The following is a 17,105-nucleotide window of genomic DNA, read 5'->3' as shown; positions in this document are numbered from 1 at the left end:
GTTCATGGAACGCTTGGGGGTCTCTGTCAGCCTGACCTCCGGTTATCACCCCGAGAGTAATGGGCAGGTGGAGAGAGTGAACCAGGAGGTGGGTAGGTTTCTGCGGTCTTATTGCCAGGATCGGCCAGGGGAGTGGGCACGCTACATTCCCTGGGCTGAAATGGCTCAGAACTCACTACGCCACTCCTCTACTAACGTGTCCCCTTTTCAGTGTGTGTTGGGGTACCAGCCGGTCCTGGCACCATGGCATCCGAGCCAGACCGAGGCTCCTGCGGTGGAGGAATGGGTACAGCGCTCCAAGGAGACCTGGAGGGCCGTCCAGGAATCTCTACAACAAGCGAGTGGACGGCAGAAGAGGAGTGCTGACCGCCACCGCAGTGAGGCCCCGTGTTTGTACCGGGGACAGGGTCTGGCTCTCGACCAAACCTACCTCTCCGCTTGCCCTGCCGGAAGCTGGGTCCGCAGTGTTTTTAAAGTCCTGAGGAGGATAAACGAGGTGTGTTATCGATTAAACTTCCTTCCTATTATCGTATTAACACCTCGCTTCATGTGTCTCTCCTCAGGCCGGTGGTAGCTGGTCCCCTGCAGGACAGTGAGGTGCTGGAGGTCCCTCCCCCCTCTGGACATCGAGGGGTCCCCGGCGTACACGATCCGGGCCATTCTGGACTCAAGACGCCGGGTGAGGGGCCTGCAGTACCTCGTGGACTGGGAGGGTAAGGAGAGGTGCTGGGTACCGGTGGGGGACATCTTGAATCCATCCATGTTGAGGGATTTCCATCGCTCCATCCGGATTTCTGTCACGAGTGGCGCTCGGCGGTCGTCGTCACCGGCCTATTAGCTGCCACTGATTGTCTTTCCTCCCCTCCTTGTATGTTGATTGGTAGCACCTGTTTATATATGATTAGTTTTGTCTTTATTAGACAGCCGGCCCGCCTGGTTGTTGTGCGGGATTATTTCAGTGTAACCTTCGGCTCTGTTGTAGAGGTACGTGTTAGTGCCTGGTCGTGACTTTTCAGTCGTACATTTTCATTTCCCTGTGTTTGGGGCCGTTACTATTGTGAGCACCCTGTGGTTGTTGGTGCTATTAAAGACGCACAGCATTGCACTCTCTGTCTCCTGCGTTTGACTCCACACCCACGACACCCGCAGCATTACAGCTCTATTTACTCTCAGATTTGAAAATGATAATTAATGACATCATGTAAGACTACAAATACATGCATGTCTCTCTAGCTGACACCTTTGCTAACAGGTATTGTTTTATTTTAAAACATGACCAAAATAGTTTATTTTTTATATGTGGCCAATTTATGCATTACTACATTTTGCTAACATTAGATAGTTAATCCAGAGATTCTTACCTTTGCCTGTATTCAGCAGTCTCGTCCAGATAGTAGATAGATAGTATTTGTAGTTCCGTCGGATAGCCTCATTAGCAGCTAATTAGCATTTCATTTTTTTTTTATACCAGCAAATATATCAATAAGTCACCTTGTCCGAGAGAGATTTACAGTTATCAAAACGTTACGTCAGTAAATTTACACATAAGAGTCTGAAATCCCCATGGGAAAAATGAATGGTTTGAACCATTTCCCTGTTTGACCGCTAGGTTATATGGGTATTATGACTCATATTGTGGTACTCTTTGGAGGAGAAGCTCATCTCATTCTTGACCCTGTTGACTCATCAGTAGGAAAGATTTGTTTCTCTTTTGGTCCATTCAACAACAGAGCGATACGATCCTTGTTTCAGCAGGATGTTGTATCTATCTATACCTTATGTCATGCCTTATTGGAATGGATTTATTGATAATATCTGTTGGAAAAAAGTTTGGATGTTGCCACACACATACCTACTTGTTAACAAAATTAAGGAAGTTTCCTTTAAAATGATTCATAAATATTATCCTGCTAACAACTATATGAAGAAGTTTAAGGAAAACATCAACTCAAATTGCTCCTTTTGTAATGACCACCTAGAAACATTTTTTGGGGCATTGTATGCATGTAAGAAAACTGTGGCAAGACATCAGTATGTTTATAATTGAACACATTTATGAAGATTTTACACTATTGTGGAGAGATGTACTGTTTGGATTCTTTACATACAATAGAAATAAGCGCAATCATTTTTACGTAATTAATTTCATTATACTTTTGGCCAAATTTCATATACACAAATGTAAATTTACAAACAGAAAACCACATTTTCGTACCCTACAAAAAGATATTGAACTGTACTTTAAGATGGTTAAATGCTCTACTAACAAAAAAGCTGTTAGAATTGTAGGTATATGCATGTCCCTTAAGGTCCTTGTGTAATTGTAATGTGATATTGTACCCCCTAGCCCCGCCCCTAGCCCCGCCCCTAGCTCGATTGTCTATTGTTTGTAATCTATGTATGCTTGTGTTCCCTCATGTGCTTTATGTATTGATTTGATATTAATAAAATAAAAAAATAAAAAAGCTCACCTCATTCACCACTTCACCTGTGTCTCCAACAGATGGCGTGTGATTGGTTACTTTGAAATATTGTGGACATGCCCATTGCTAGACATTGAAACGAATATTTGAAATATAACCTATTTCAAGACAACGAAACTGCTAAACTGTTTAGTTGATTATAAAATCACAAGGGAATGCAGGCCAATGCACGGTTTCAAATTAAATGGCTCAAGCCTATTAACGTTGGCTACAGTTAGTATTTTTAAATTATCAAGAAACTCTTAAGTAGCTACATGCATCGTTTTAATAAAAAAAATACGTTTAATCTGTAGTCTCCAAGAAAAACAAATATTGGGTTTACCAATGAGCGGGCGAAGATGAACCAGACGTTGGCGGAGATGTTGTCCTCTCTGGAAAAAAATATATACTCCAGTTTTAGATTGCAGAGATAAGACTTCAATATCGTTTTTTCCCCCTGCAGCAGATAAACTTTACACCAAACAGAAATAAAGGGCTAAGACTGCCTTTCCTTTGCTGGAGAGCACTCTCGACAAGCGTAGCCTATAATTTCTATAGTTCTCACCTCTTTAAATTGTTCCATTGCCAACAGAAATATGTTTAGCTCTTAAATCGCCGCACGTCGTTCATGCTTTGGAATATTCGGTGTGACAGAAGACGACTCTTTTCAACTGGTAGATTTCTGCTGCTGTACTAGATCGGTGGTGTCGAATGCTAGAACGCTCAGTCACTCCCTAAAACCATGGACCCGAACTACGTCAGATCAGAGGAACGACGTCACGAGGGGGCTTGTTTTTATCCATAAGTTTCGTTTCGGAGAAAAGGAGAGTTATGACACTGGCAACTTGGCATGGACCCCCTCAGGCTTGCAGTGGAAGTCCGTTACATAACAGTCAATAATGAATGTATTATGTTTGCTTAGTCCCAAGAATAACTGACAAAAAAATGTAAAGTTCAAAAGGCACAAATATAACGCTGATTTATTTGGCTTTTTCACTTAAAACAGCTGCATATTCGTTGGCAATGCAAAATGAGAAAATTCTGAAACTGTGTAGTATGGCCAGTACATAAAAACACCGTACAAAATAAATAAAATATTAGACTATTACAGTTAAATGTAATACATTAAATAACTATTAATATGTTATTCACTGACAATGGATATGATTGAATAAAATATGTTGCATTGGATCCTCATTAAGGAATGAGATGAGAGAAAATAAATATAATTCTTCCATCAAAGAATGGACAAAGAGAAACTCAAGCCCATAACCCGGAATGTAAAGGGAATACATTGTAATCATCTTATCATGACTTGTAGCCAAACAAGTTTTAGTTATGCCTAGTGTGTCAAGAGATCAAGCAAGACTTCGGCTGACGCCCTGCAATAAAAAATACAAAAATATTTATTTGTGCCCGATGTACAGCACAACGCTAACAGAGATAAGATAAAAGTAGAAAAGAAACACATGCTTCTACCAGTGTTCAATTCAAACACCCTTAGGAATATCTCTCCTTGACTGCACAGGAAGACAGGCACTGAAATAGTACTGAGTCAAGAGACAAGCAGCATCTGCAGCAACAAGCAAAACTATTCCAGACACATCTACCCTCACAGAGCTCACATACATAACACAGTGTTATTTAAAAAGGCATAATGGCCACATATGATCATCATTGATCAAGTCATTATCAAGTAGTCACATATACAAAAATATACACCTCTTTACAGTGAAAAGGCTCACTGAGGGAACTTTGTACAGTAAAACTACCATGTTTAAATCTTCCAACATACAGAAGAATTCCTCCCTTGTATTGCCAAGTATTTTGTACCCAACAATACTTGACATAAGGCAGGACTCCATTGCAAATAAAACAGGTTCTCTCTGCCCACATTAGTTCATTTCCACCCTGGCTTCTTGATGCATCGGGGGACCTTGGGACGGTTCCATCCTGAGCCATTTTGTCTCAGTAGAGTAGGAAAGGCACTTGGTTTGGGCTGCTGCTGCCCCGTCGGCAGGTCCCAGGCAATGCAGGCCTGGTCCTCACAAGCACAGGAAAGAGCCACAGGGACCCAGTATGTGTCCACTCTTAAGGCAATCAATCAAATGTATTTATAAAACGCCCTTTTTACATCCGCAGGTGTCAAAGTGCTATACAGAAACCCAGCCTAAACCCCCAAGGCAACGCTCCTCTGTGCCATACCCATCACCTGGCTTTCAGGCAGGCTCCGTGTCCTGTGTGGCACTGGTGGTTCAGGTGGGAAAGGATTTGTAGGGGGGATTTCTGAGGGTGTGGAGGGTTCTGAGTGCTGGGTGGGCATCTGTCCATGAGGGCAGGTCTGGCAGTGTAGATGAGGGTAGGCAGTACTGGTTTGGCTGGTAAGGATGTGGATGATACTGGTAATATGGTTGTGTTGTTGTGATTGACAGTGACTGTATGGGTGTAGAGTCTGATACGGTCACTGACTGTATGGGGTCTGTGGATGGAATTGTGCTCGACCCCATCACAGGCTGTGAGGGTACTGTGTTTGACGATGTGGGTTCCTCTGGCTGCGACGTGTGTCTGCAGCGGGGGGGTGGTCTCGGGGTGTGTGTAGGGAGTCCGTATCCAAGCGAGCTGCTCTGAGCTGGAGTAGTTGGGAAGGATGTGCCTCCTGTGCACGTGTGCATGGCCAGGTAGGTGTGGAGCGGGAGGTGAAGTAGGTGACAAAGTCATCAGCGATGGAGCCCAGAGTCTCCTGGACCTCAGCTGGTAACTCCCTGTAATGGTGCTTCTATAGGAGGGACAAAACAAGAAGGATTCATATACACAGACATCTAAATCAGGTAAACACACATAGGAGGCTGTTGCATAGAAAAGGGTCTGCATACATTGTTACACCAAATCATAATTCACCAACTAAAAGTACAGCTTTCATGGTTGTTAACAAATTCAAGTTAAAAAATGTTAATAGATTGCTTTTTATAAATGTTGTGCTACATTTAACTGACGAAACTGCTGTTGGTGAAGTCTCTTCCTTCGTAGGTGTTGTCAGAGGTCAGCATGTGGGAGAAGCCGAGATCAGGGATGATCGATGAGTTTCCCACTAGTAATTAGAAGTTGTAGGTGCGTTCAAGTGGATTTTCCCAGTCGGTATATGGTAAATACCACCTTCCCACTTGGTTATGAATGCAGCATTAGTTCCACAAGCTCAAAATATCTGCAAACTAACACAGTAACAGATATTAATGCTGATTTAATTTGGCATTTTCACTCCAACAATGGCAGACACGTTGGCAAAAGGAGACAAATGCAAAACTGAAAAAGGAATATCATAAAACAAACTATTCTTGCATTCAGGATGGCATGTTAGAAATGAAATCTTAACAGTAAAAGGCATCGTCAGGCGAGACTGCAAAAGATTTACTGTTCACTTTTGCACAAAACCCTCTTCACTTAATTTTAAACAGCTTGCATTAGACAAAATACTGTACATTCTTGGGGTTTTTGATGTACAATGAACAGTACAAAATAAACCTGAAGTAAATGTATTCCACTTAAAAAATAAAATATTAACAAACTAACAGTTAATTCATGTAATAAATGAAGACCTATTTAACTGCCAATCATTATACAGACAATATGATTGAATAAAACATGTTGCATTGGATCATCATTCATCAAAGCTAGGATGAGACAAAACACCATTCCTCAGACAGCAAAAACCAGAATGTGAAGTGAATGTTTTCTGTAATCATCCTGTCATGACTTGTAGCTGAACCAGTTTTAGTAAAGGCCTCGTGTGTCAGAGGTCAAGCAAACAAGACTTTGGGTGATGTCCTGCAATAAAAACACAATCAGATCACATATTGCCTTGTGCCTTATGTACAGCACAAAGCTATCAGAGTTAAAAGTAGAAAAGATAAACACATTATGCTTTTACCAGTGTTTAGTTCAAACACCCTTTGGACCATCTGCCCTCACCTGCACAGGAAGACAGGCACTGAAATAGTATTGATTCAAGAGACAAGCAGCATCTGCAGCAGCAAGCAAAACTATTCCAGACACATCTACCCTCACAGAGCTCACTTACATAACACAGTGTTATTTAGAAAGGCACAATGGCCACATCCCATGATTTAACGATAGTCATTATCAAGTCATCACCTATACAATAATATACACCTCATTACAGTGAATAGGCTCATTAAGAGAAATAAGATTCCACAGTAAAACTACCATTGTCGACTTGTCTTTCAACAACATCAACAGAAGAATTCCTCCCTTGCTTTGCCAAGTATTTTGTGCCCAACAATACTTGAATACCTCACAATACTTGACATTAGGAGGGACTCCATTGCAAATAAAACAGATTCTCTCTGTACTACACATTACAGCCCCCACTAGTTCATTTCAGCCCTAGCTTCTTGATGCTTCGAGGGACATTGGGACGATTCCATTCAGAGCCATTTTGTCTCAGTCGAGCAGGAAAGGCACTTGGTTTGGGCTGCTGCTCCCCCCTGTCGGCAGCTCCCAGGCACTGCAGGCCTGGTCCTCACCAGCACAGGACAGAGCAACAGAGCACCAGTATGTGTCCACTCATAAGGCAATGCTCCTCTGTGCAACACTCATCCACCACCCCTCATCGGCTCTCAGGCAGGCTCTGTGTCCGGTGTGGCTGGATGTGGCACTGGCAGTATGTGTGGCTCAGGTGGGATGGGATCTGTAAGGGGGGTTTCTGACTGTGTGGGGGGTTCTGAGGGCAACACTGTCTGTGGAGGCAGGTCTGGCAGTGTGGATGAGGGTGATGTAGGCAGTACTGGTTGGACTGGTAATGATGTGGATGATACTGGCTCTGCTGGTAATGTGGTTGGCACTGACTGTGGGGGGGTTGTTGTGATTAACAGTGACTGTATGGGTGTGGAGTCTGATACGGTCACTGACTGTATGGGGTCTGTGGATGGAATTGTGTTTGACACCTCAGGCTGTGAGGGTACTGTGTTTGACGGTGTGGGTTCCTCTGGCTGCGACGTGTGTGTCTGCAGCGGGGGGGTGGTCTCGGGGTGTGTGTAGGGAGTCCGTATCCAGGAGAGCTGCTCTGAGCTGGAGTAGTAGGGAAGGAATGACCTCTCGTGGGCACAGGTGCGCATGGCCAGGTAGGTGTGGCGCAGCAGGTGGGGGAAGCGGGAAGTGAAGTAGGAGACAAAGTCATCAGGGATGGAGCCCAGAGTCTCCTGGACCTCAGCTGGTAACTCCCTGTAATGGTGCTTCTAAAGGAGGGACAAAAGAAGGATTCATATACACGGACATCTAACTCAGGTAAACACACATCATTTAGCTGGAAAGACACCCATACCTTGTTTCTCATGGCACGGAGAAGATCTCTGACAGACCCTCCTTTATACGACCGGAATTTGCGTAGGTCTGCCAAGAGAAAATACATGCAATGAGTAATCCACACAGTACATTCTAATAATTTATCCTAAAATGTATCATTTATCCTGAAAGTCTCATAATACAGCAAGATTAAAATACCTCACAATGTCCTGGTCTAAAGTTGAATATCCTATAAATATAGTCTACCTGTTAGGAAATCTTCAGCCAACTAGTTCTCCACAAGGCATGAAAACTAAAACATAACAACAAGCTAAATAGACAAATGACTGACATGCAAATTAAAAACTCATGAATGCAACAGTCACAGCAAACCTTCCCTTACCATTTCTTTCACATACAGTGGCATATTAAGATTAGAACAACCCTATTCAGATGAACACTCAACAGGAAGCAAAGCAGCCTTTCAGGTTGAGAAGAGCTCAGCTAAATGCTGCAGTCTGGATTGACAGGAAATGCAAACCACATCCAGTCACTGCATTTTATATCAATGACTACACTCATATCTCTTCTGCACTTGAGAAACATTAACCCTAACTGGACAACTATTATTCAGGTTCCGTATAAAACTGTAGTAGGTCATGATTCCTTAATGAAATATATACCCTTTAATTTATTAAAAGGCACTAGCATAGTAGTAGGGTTAAAACTGAACTCGGACCAGTCTCTTTACCAGTCTACACTCATGACATGGACAAAGTCTTGTAAGACTGGTATGTGGTTGTTGCTACAACTGATCTCAGGCCAGTCTCTTACCGGTCTGTAGAGGCACTGTGATGTGTTCCCTCCAGTCCAGCTTCACCACGGCCCGCCCCCCTCGCTCCAACTGCCTTACGATTGGTCCGTCCAGCGGCTCCTTCTCTATCCTGTCACTCAAGTCCTACAGGGGAAACAAGATGAAATATGGGTTTTTATTTAAAAAAAAGAAAATGTCGTTATTGGAAAATGTTCCGTTCACAGTTCCATCTCATGCTATACTGATTTATGTGGAACAGTTTAATTAGAAAAGTATTGGATTTGATTGTGACCTGGAAGAACTGCAGCTGTTTCTCCAGGCTCCAGAAGAAGGGGTGTTTGAGCACGCTCTCAGCAGAAGGCCTCCTCTGGGGCTCCATGTTCAGCATCTGTTCTATCAGGTCTGTGGCCACGATGTCCTCTGGGAAAGACGAGACCAAACACTCTCAGTCACTATGGGGCGGTGTTGTGGCAGAATTGGGGTGAGCTGTTGTCACTTCTCAAGAGTTATGTTATTGTTCTGTGTTGGACTGTGATGTTATGCATTTCATAACTCCTGTTATGTCTGCACCCTAAAACAAGGCCATTGTGTTCTAGAACTGTTGCTTGTATAAAATAACTTGTAACAATATGATTGTATTATTACCTTCCACTATATAAGGGACATGTAGCCATTTACTCTTGGAGCTCCTTCCCTGACTGCGATCAGTGAGGGATCTACCTAGCAGCTTCTCGTCTGCATTAAAGATTCACTATTATAAATTAGTCTCTGCCTAATCTTTGAATCAAATTTTCCACAACAGTGGTCTCTGATGTGAAACAACTGATTGTCAATGTTTGGGTTTGCATTAAACAAAATTGCAATAACATCAGGATAACTCTAATACTGCCTTTACCAAAACTGTCTAATGTAAACTTATTGCTCACTTTGTACTTTCAAAGGCTGAACTGATGCTTACCAACAAGAAACAACTGTTTCTTAGACAGTCAACATCCTGGTTTAAATCAAACCAATCCTACACCAACTTCCCCTCACCGCCTTCCTGTGGGTCTGAGAACAGGAAGTGATGTCCTCACCATGTTTGTGGGGCTGTAGCTGGTCCAGGCTGTAGGCTCCCAGCAGTATGTTGGCTTGCCTCTGCAGAGACTTGCCAAAGGGATGACATCCCCAGGACACCACATAGTAGAACACACAGCCTGCAGAGAAGATGTCCACCGTGCACGTCTACAGAGGAAGAGAGAGAGAGAGGTTAGGAGTTCAATAATGGCGTTCTGTTGATGGTTCGCAATCAATGTCTTTGATAAAAGGCAAGATAAGTATGTAACAGTGAACTGCATTCACATCAATTTAAATTAGTATCAGACAGCGACAGTCACACAGGCTTTTGTTTCATGACAGCTGCTGTCTGTAAAATCAGGACCAGTCATGTGTCCAGTAGAGAGAGGGACCACTCACAGGGTTGTCCTTGCAGTCCTCACTGAGGACCTCTGGGGCGATCCACCCCTCGGTCCCGGGCACCCCGGACCTCCTGCTGAAGCTGTGTCGGCCCACCGCCAGCTTCTTACACAGGCCAAAGTCGGAGATGATGGCCCGCGCCCGACCGTGGGCGTTGGGCATGGACACCAGGATGTTGTGGGGCTTCAGGTCTCGGTGCACTGGGGACGGGAAGAGTGGAGAAGATCAGATCAGACTGGAAGAATAACCTGTAACCTAGGAGATCTTAGATGTTTACTGTACCTAGTCCAGCTGCAGTAGTCTTGTGAATCTTATTAAATATTACTGTATGGTAAGAACCTTTTTTTTCTTCATAAAAACCTATATTAAAACCTAGTGGGGTGGCAGGGTAGCCTAGTAGTTAGAGCGTTGGACTAGTGATCGGAAGGTTGCAAGTTCAAATCCCCGAGCTGACAAGGTACAAATCTGTCGTTCTGCCCCTGAACAGGCAGTTAACCCACTGTTCCTAGGCAGTCATTGAAAATAAGAATTTGTTCTTAACTGACTAAAGTTAAAATAAAAAAACATCTTGTGATTATTACCTATATTGAGGGAGTGCAGGTGTGCCAGTCCTGACATGGTCTGCTGCAGCAGCATCACAGGCTCCAGTCCATGCCGAACAAAATCCTGTCTCTCCACATACTGAAAGAGGAAACAAAGAGTCCATATGCAGTGAGTGAGTAAAAGTAACAAGAAGCAAGTTTAAGAGGATGAATGAATTAATAAAATGAATGAGAGCGTAAGCTGAAAGGTCAGGAAGAGAGAGGGTGTTGTAGGGCTTAAGACAACTTTGGAGGGCCAGATACATTTGGCTCGTGGGCCGGGTGTTGCAGACCCCTTGGTTTGGTGGTCAGTGAGGCTGCAGTACCTCTTGCAGTGAGGCGGCACACAGCTCTATGGCGATGTACTGGAACTGGCGGTCCCTCTCTGTGCAGAAGTAACGGATGACGTTGGGGTGCTCGTCCGACTCGCGCAGCAGGTCCACCTCACGGTCAGCAAAGCTGAAGCATTCTGGGAGGATCCTCTTGACTGCCACGGCACGGTTGTCAAACTGACCCCTGGTGGACAGAGCAAGGGAAGGCTAGTAGAACATTCCTAAACAGACATTTTACAAAGAAAGGTTGAGTTCTTGTCTGTATGTTTGTAAAACTGAACATTTATCAAAGTAAATGAAAAACGAAGGTTGTGTCCCAATTCTCTTCCCACTTGCACAGAAATAATGGGGATGTGGCCAAAGACTCTCGAGAGTCTGTATGACGAGTAGAGATGATTGAACAACTAACTGAGCAGCCTCAAAAAGGCACTTGACTTTCATTTCACTTTGTTACAAAATGTAGATACATTAGCCAGGGGTGAGACTTACTTATACACGATGGTTCCCTCTGCACCGTGTCCCAAAACATTTTTGGGACGGAACATTATCTTTCCAACTCTGACCATGTTGGAGTCCTCATCTGATGAACCATAAAAAAAGCACATCAGATATTGGAATCAGAAGAGTATCTTCTCTCCTTTTCAAAACAATTGCCAGGCATCAAGATGAACAGAGCAGTGCTAGACCTACTGTAAGTGTGTGAGTGAGTATGTGTGAGTAATTGTGTGCGCATCAATGTGTGTCGTCTTTATCAATGTGTGTATCCACTTGTGTCCTCCATACCTCCGTCCTCGTGCTCGTTGGCGGAGCTGCCCAGCTCGGGCACAGACAGGTTGGAGTGGTTGGATGTACGGGGGGTGATGTTGGGGGTGCCGTTGGGACTGCTGTGGTCTGAGTCAGCGTCCGGGGCCAGCAGGGGCAGGTCGGTCCCTGGGGGAGAGAACGGCTGTCTCCTCAGGAGATCCAGCCGCTCATCCAACTGCCTCTGGAACTGTTCATGCTGCAGCTGCTGCTGTTTGTGAACACTCTGGGAGAGGAGAGATGGAGAATAGAGGGTGTGTGTAAACCAGAAGTACATGTATAAGTGAGTTATAGTGTTCAAGTCAGGTTTGTGTTATATCCATAACTCAGCATTTCAACTAAACTGTGGCCTTACTTCCTACATTTAACACAGAGCCTACCATCATACTGGAACTAAACTGTGGCCTTACTTCCTACTTTTAACACAGAGCCTACCATCATACTGGAAATAAACTGTGGCCTTACTTCCTACTTTTAACACAGAGCCTACCATCATACTGGAACTAAACTGTGGCCTTACTTCCTACATTTAACACAGAGCCTACCATCATACTGGAAATAAACTGTGGCCTTACTTCATACATTTAACACAGAGCCTACCATCATACTGGAAATAAACTGTGGTCTTACTTCATACATTTAACACAGAGCCTACCATCATACTGGAACTAAACTGTGGCCTTACTTCCTACATTTAACACAGAGCCTACCATCATACTGGAACTAAACTGTGGTCTTACTTCATACATTTAACACAGAGCCTACCATCATACTGGAACTAAACTGTGGCCTTACTTCCTACTTTTAACACAGAGGCTACCATCATACTGGAACTAAACTGTGGTCTTACTTCATACATTTAACACAGAGCCTACCATCATACTGGAACTAAACTGTGGCCTTACTTCCTACATTTAACACAGAGGCTACCATCATACTGGAACTAAACTGTGGTCTTACTTCATACATTTAACACAGAGCCTACCATCATACTGGAACTAAACTGTGGTCTTACTTCATACATTTAACACAGAGCCTACCATCATACTGGAACTAAACTGTGGTCTTACTTCCTGCATTTAACACAGAGGCTACCATCATACTGGAACTAAACTGTGGCCTTACTTCATACATTTAACACAGAGCCTACCATCATACTGGAACTAAACTGTGGTCTTACTTCATACATTTAACACAGAGCCTACCATCATGGTGGTCCTTCTGTAGCTCAGTTGGTAGAGCATGGCGCTTGTAACGCCAGGGTAGTGGGTTCAATCCCCGGGACCACCCATACGTAGAATGTATGCACACATGACTGTAAGTCGCTTTGGATAAAAGCGTCTGCTAAATGGCATATATTATTATATTATCATACTGGAACTAAACTGTGGCCTTACTTCATACATTTAACACAGAGCCTACCATCATACTGGAACTAAACTGTGGTCTTACTTCCTACATTTAACACAGAGGCTACCATCATACTGGAACTAAACTGTGGTCTTACTTCATACATTTAACACAGAGCCTACCATCATACTGGAACTAAACTGTGGTCTTACTTCATACATTTAACACAGAGCCTACCATCATACTGGAACTAAACTGTGGTCTTACTTCATACATTTAACACAGAGCCTACCATCATACTGGAACTAAACTGTGGCCTTACTTCATACATTTAACACAGAGCCTACCATCATACTGGAACTAAACTGTGGTCTTACTTCCTACATTTAACACAGAGGCTACCATCATACTGGAACTAAACTGTGGTCTTACTTCATACATTTAACACAGAGCCTACCATCATACTGGAACTAAACTGTGGCCTTACTTCCTACATTTAACACAGAGGCTACCATCATTCTGGAACTAAACTGTGGCTTCCTACATTTAACACAGAGGCTACCATCATACTGGAACTAAACTGTGGCTTCCTACATTTAACACAGAGGCTACCATCATACTGGAACTAAACTGTGGCTTCCTACATTTAACACAGAGCCTACCATCATACTGGAACTAAACTGTGGTCTTACTTCATACATTTGTGTCACTCGTGTTCAGCTTGTTGACTGACAATCTGTACAGCCAGGTAGTAACAGCCATACACCAGATCACCACTAGGTGTCAGTGCTCCCTCACCTTGGGGTAGATGATGATGAAGGCTACCCAGCCAGCCAGGAGGAAGGTGCTGAAAATGATGGTGGCCATGTCTTTAAGCATAGAGTCCACAGGGGCCTCCACCCTCACCTGTGAGGTTCGCCCCGGCTGCTCCTGGATGGAGGTGACCGCCGGGGGGCTGGGGCCCACAGTGGGGCCTTCTCCCATGTCACTCTCATTCACCTTCTAGGGGAGGACGAGGGAGAAGATATTTTTTATACCCCAACAAAATCAAATCAAAGAGGAGAGGTTAGTTGGCATGCTGAAGGACTGAAACACACACCTCCTCTAGGGTCTTCTCTGTGGTGGGGGGGATGACATTGCCCTGCTGGCGTGGGATACTGTCAGGGAACTTCTCCAGGATCTTGTTATGGGCATCAGGAGGCGTCTCATGATGACCTGGGAGAGAAACGCATCCAACCAGCATCAGCATCATCACTATGATGATATTACAGTGTGTGTAATAACATCTATAACATATTATTAAATCATTATCATGCTGACATCACTGAAAACCAACTTCCATCCTTATTCTACAGCCACAACTGCATTGAAGTGTATGGACTTGGACAATGCTTGTGCTCCACATTTGAGAACTAACTGAGCATCCAGCAGAGGGCACTTATAATAACACAAGGTAGACACTGGGGAGGGGGGAAAATGCACAAGAGGAGTGTTCTCTACCTATGAGGAGCAGGTGGTTCCTCATGAAGTTGATGCGGTTGCGTTCCCTCAGGGCAGAGTTGAATTTGACGCTGGTCCTGGGGGTGATCACACACTCCTCCTCCATTGTTACCTCCTGGCTGTTAGGACCCTCCAGCATGGGGAAGGTGCTGCCGCGGGGCTACAGGAGACACACAAACCACTAGATTATGGAACCTTTTTTTAACTAGGGAAGTCACCTAGTGATTGACATCCTTTTCAAGTACTAAGTAGTTCAATGTTAATACATTGTTGTTAATACACTACCTGGCCAAAAATATGTGGACACCTGCTCATCGAACATCTCATTCCAAAATCATGGGCATTAATATGGAGTTGGCCCCCCCTTTGCTGCTATAACGGCCTATACTCTTCTAGGAAGGCTTTCCACTAGGTGTCGGAACATTGCTGCAGGGACTTGTTTCCATTTAGCCAAAAGAGCATTATGCACGGATGTTGGACGATTAGGCACTGATGCTCGCAATCTGCGTTCCAATTCATCCTAAAGGTGTTCGATGGGTTTGAAGTCAGGGCTTTGTGCAGCCCAGTTAAATTCTTCCACACGGATCTCAACAAATAATTTCTGTATGGACCTCGCTTTGTGCACAGGGGCATTGTCATGCTGAAACAGGAAAGGGCCTTCCCCCAAACTGTTACCACAAAGTTGGAAGCACAGAATCGTCTAGAATGTCATTGTATGCTGTACCGTTAAGATTTCCCTTCACTGGAACTAAGGAGCCTAGCTCGACCCTTGAAAAACAGCCCTAGACCATTATTCCTCCTTCACCAAATTGTACAGTTGGCACTATGCAGTCGGGCAGGTAGTGTTCTCCTGGCATCCACCAAATCCAGATTCATCTGTTGTACTGCCTGATGGTGAAGCGTGATTGATCTCTACAGAGAACGGGTTTCCACTGCTCCAGAGTCCAACGGCGGCGAGATTTACACCACTCCAGCGACGCTTGGCATTGCACATGGTGACCTTAGGCTTGTGTGCCTATTTCATGGAGCTCCTGACGAACAGTTCTTGTGCTGATGTTGTTTCCAGAGGCAGTGTGGAACTCGGTAGAGAGTGTTGCAACCGAGGGCAAGTGATTTTTATGCGCTACACACTTCAGCACTCAAAAAGCTGAATCCACTCATTTGAAGGGGTGTCCACATGTAGTTTAATGTTGTTAAATGTTGACATAAACTAAATACATCCTTTACTACTTATAAGGAAACTGAAATAAGCGGGATGTCAATATCAAACGGATTACGTCAAATTAATGTCAACATCTTATTGTAAATCGATAGAAATAAGGGGTCTTGCTGATACTATCTCATGTTCCTCTGTGCTGCAGGGACCCAGGCCTGAGGGGATTGTGACCTGGGTTGTGGTCAGGTAAACAATCAAACCAACACTATTGCAGGTCCCTGTGACTTTTACCTCACATCTTTGATCTTGGGCTAAGAGATCAGCTCCCAGAAGCTTCCAGTTGTTTGATGATGTTCTAGATTCTAGACGGAACGTCACATTTTGTTCTAACACAGAAGAGCCTAGTGCCACTCACCACGACCGTGACCCCATCATGCACCAGGGAGGGCGATGCGTACAGGCTGGTGGAGTACTTGCCTACGTAGAGTGTGGCCCTGTGAAGACAACAGAACAGGATAGTCTTAATGTTAGCTTTAAACAAGGAAGAGAAGCCTAATAGTCTACCTCAACCAGGGCCTTTAGAATAGGGAGATACTATTATACTATTATACTGTAGACCGCTTTGAATTGAGTCAGAAAACTGCACTATTGGTTACAAACAGACAATTTCACACACACACACTACAAGATCACCCACTGAAACTCTTATTTCTCCTTTCTTCTGAAAGCTGGTGTAAATAGAAGTAAGAAGTACAGAACTGTATTGTGAAACCATGACTGAAAGAGTCCACCTGTGTTGGTTAGATATGTATCACTTTATGAACAAATGAAACACCTCTACAAGTCCTGACTACACCACCACTGGCTCATGCAATCATCAAACATAGATATAAAAGAGATCTTCAATACACCCCATCAATGATTCAGAGCCCTGGAATGCATTTCATAGCTCTAACACGAGATGGGGAGATCAACCGTAACACGTGCTGCTTGCAAAATCAACTTACTCAACCCATCATAAATTACTTGTGAGACTTCAAGAGTTCAGTTAAAGCATTTTCAAAGGGCCCCTGTTAACAAAATAAATGCCTTGAAGGAAAACAGAGATTCAGAGTAAATGATTTAATTAATCATAAGAGAGAAGGAAGTGGCTAAATAAGCGTGAAACTAATTCAACAGAAGTCAAAGGAGAATGGTCTTGGCAGAAATGCTGTGGCAAATGCTAAAGGGGAGAGGCGCTGCTTGGAGTCTTGCTGAGCATAGACTGGAGCTGGTAGAAACCAATCAACATAGTTTATAGGAAAGGGTGGGGCTTCTATTCCTAAAACATAAGGACAGAATCCTCAACCCAGATAT

The 17,105-nt window shown here is 43.9% G+C and overlaps 1 protein-coding gene and 1 long non-coding RNA gene across 3 annotated transcripts in view; both read right to left on the bottom strand.

Annotated features, from left to right (window-relative positions):
- Window positions 1-2,370: 2,370 nt before the first annotated feature.
- LOC127919610 (uncharacterized) lies at window positions 2,371-3,226 on the bottom strand. Its single transcript, XR_008103482.1, has 3 exons — window positions 3,028-3,226; window positions 2,806-2,854; window positions 2,371-2,549 (listed from the first exon to the last, which is right to left on the bottom strand). It is a non-coding gene; the product is annotated as an uncharacterized LOC127919610 (long non-coding RNA).
- Window positions 3,227-3,410: 184 nt separating this feature from the next.
- LOC118372151 (serine/threonine-protein kinase/endoribonuclease IRE1-like) overlaps window positions 3,411-17,105 on the bottom strand; it is a 31,077-nt gene continuing 17,382 nt past the window's right edge. The window contains exons 9-22 of one of the 2 annotated variants that reach the window (XM_052503356.1): window positions 16,165-16,243; window positions 14,594-14,753; window positions 14,193-14,308; window positions 13,892-14,095; window positions 11,726-11,969; window positions 11,432-11,522; window positions 10,937-11,126; window positions 10,611-10,710; window positions 10,030-10,229; window positions 9,651-9,798; window positions 8,867-8,994; window positions 8,595-8,718; window positions 7,801-7,868; window positions 3,411-5,238 (exon numbers count right to left, since the gene is read on the bottom strand). In XM_052503356.1, coding sequence (XP_052359316.1) covers window positions 4,969-5,238; window positions 7,801-7,868; window positions 8,595-8,718; window positions 8,867-8,994; window positions 9,651-9,798; window positions 10,030-10,229; window positions 10,611-10,710; window positions 10,937-11,126; window positions 11,432-11,522; window positions 11,726-11,969; window positions 13,892-14,095; window positions 14,193-14,308; window positions 14,594-14,753; window positions 16,165-16,243 — 2,122 coding nt within the window. In that variant the 3' untranslated portion in view covers window positions 3,411-4,968. Of the gene's footprint in view, window positions 5,239-5,683; window positions 7,715-7,800; window positions 7,869-8,594; window positions 8,719-8,866; window positions 8,995-9,650; window positions 9,799-10,029; window positions 10,230-10,610; window positions 10,711-10,936; window positions 11,127-11,431; window positions 11,523-11,725; window positions 11,970-13,891; window positions 14,096-14,192; window positions 14,309-14,593; window positions 14,754-16,164; window positions 16,244-17,105 lie in introns of those variants that run through there. The other variant, XM_035757943.2, reaches the window with a different exon arrangement.

Source organism: Oncorhynchus keta, unplaced genomic scaffold (genome assembly GCF_023373465.1).
Source record: "Oncorhynchus keta strain PuntledgeMale-10-30-2019 unplaced genomic scaffold, Oket_V2 Un_contig_17240_pilon_pilon, whole genome shotgun sequence".
Classification (NCBI taxonomy): domain Eukaryota; kingdom Metazoa; phylum Chordata; class Actinopteri; order Salmoniformes; family Salmonidae; genus Oncorhynchus; species Oncorhynchus keta.
The sequence above is the reverse complement of the archived record's forward strand: the minus strand, read 5'-3'. Positions and strand labels throughout refer to the sequence as shown.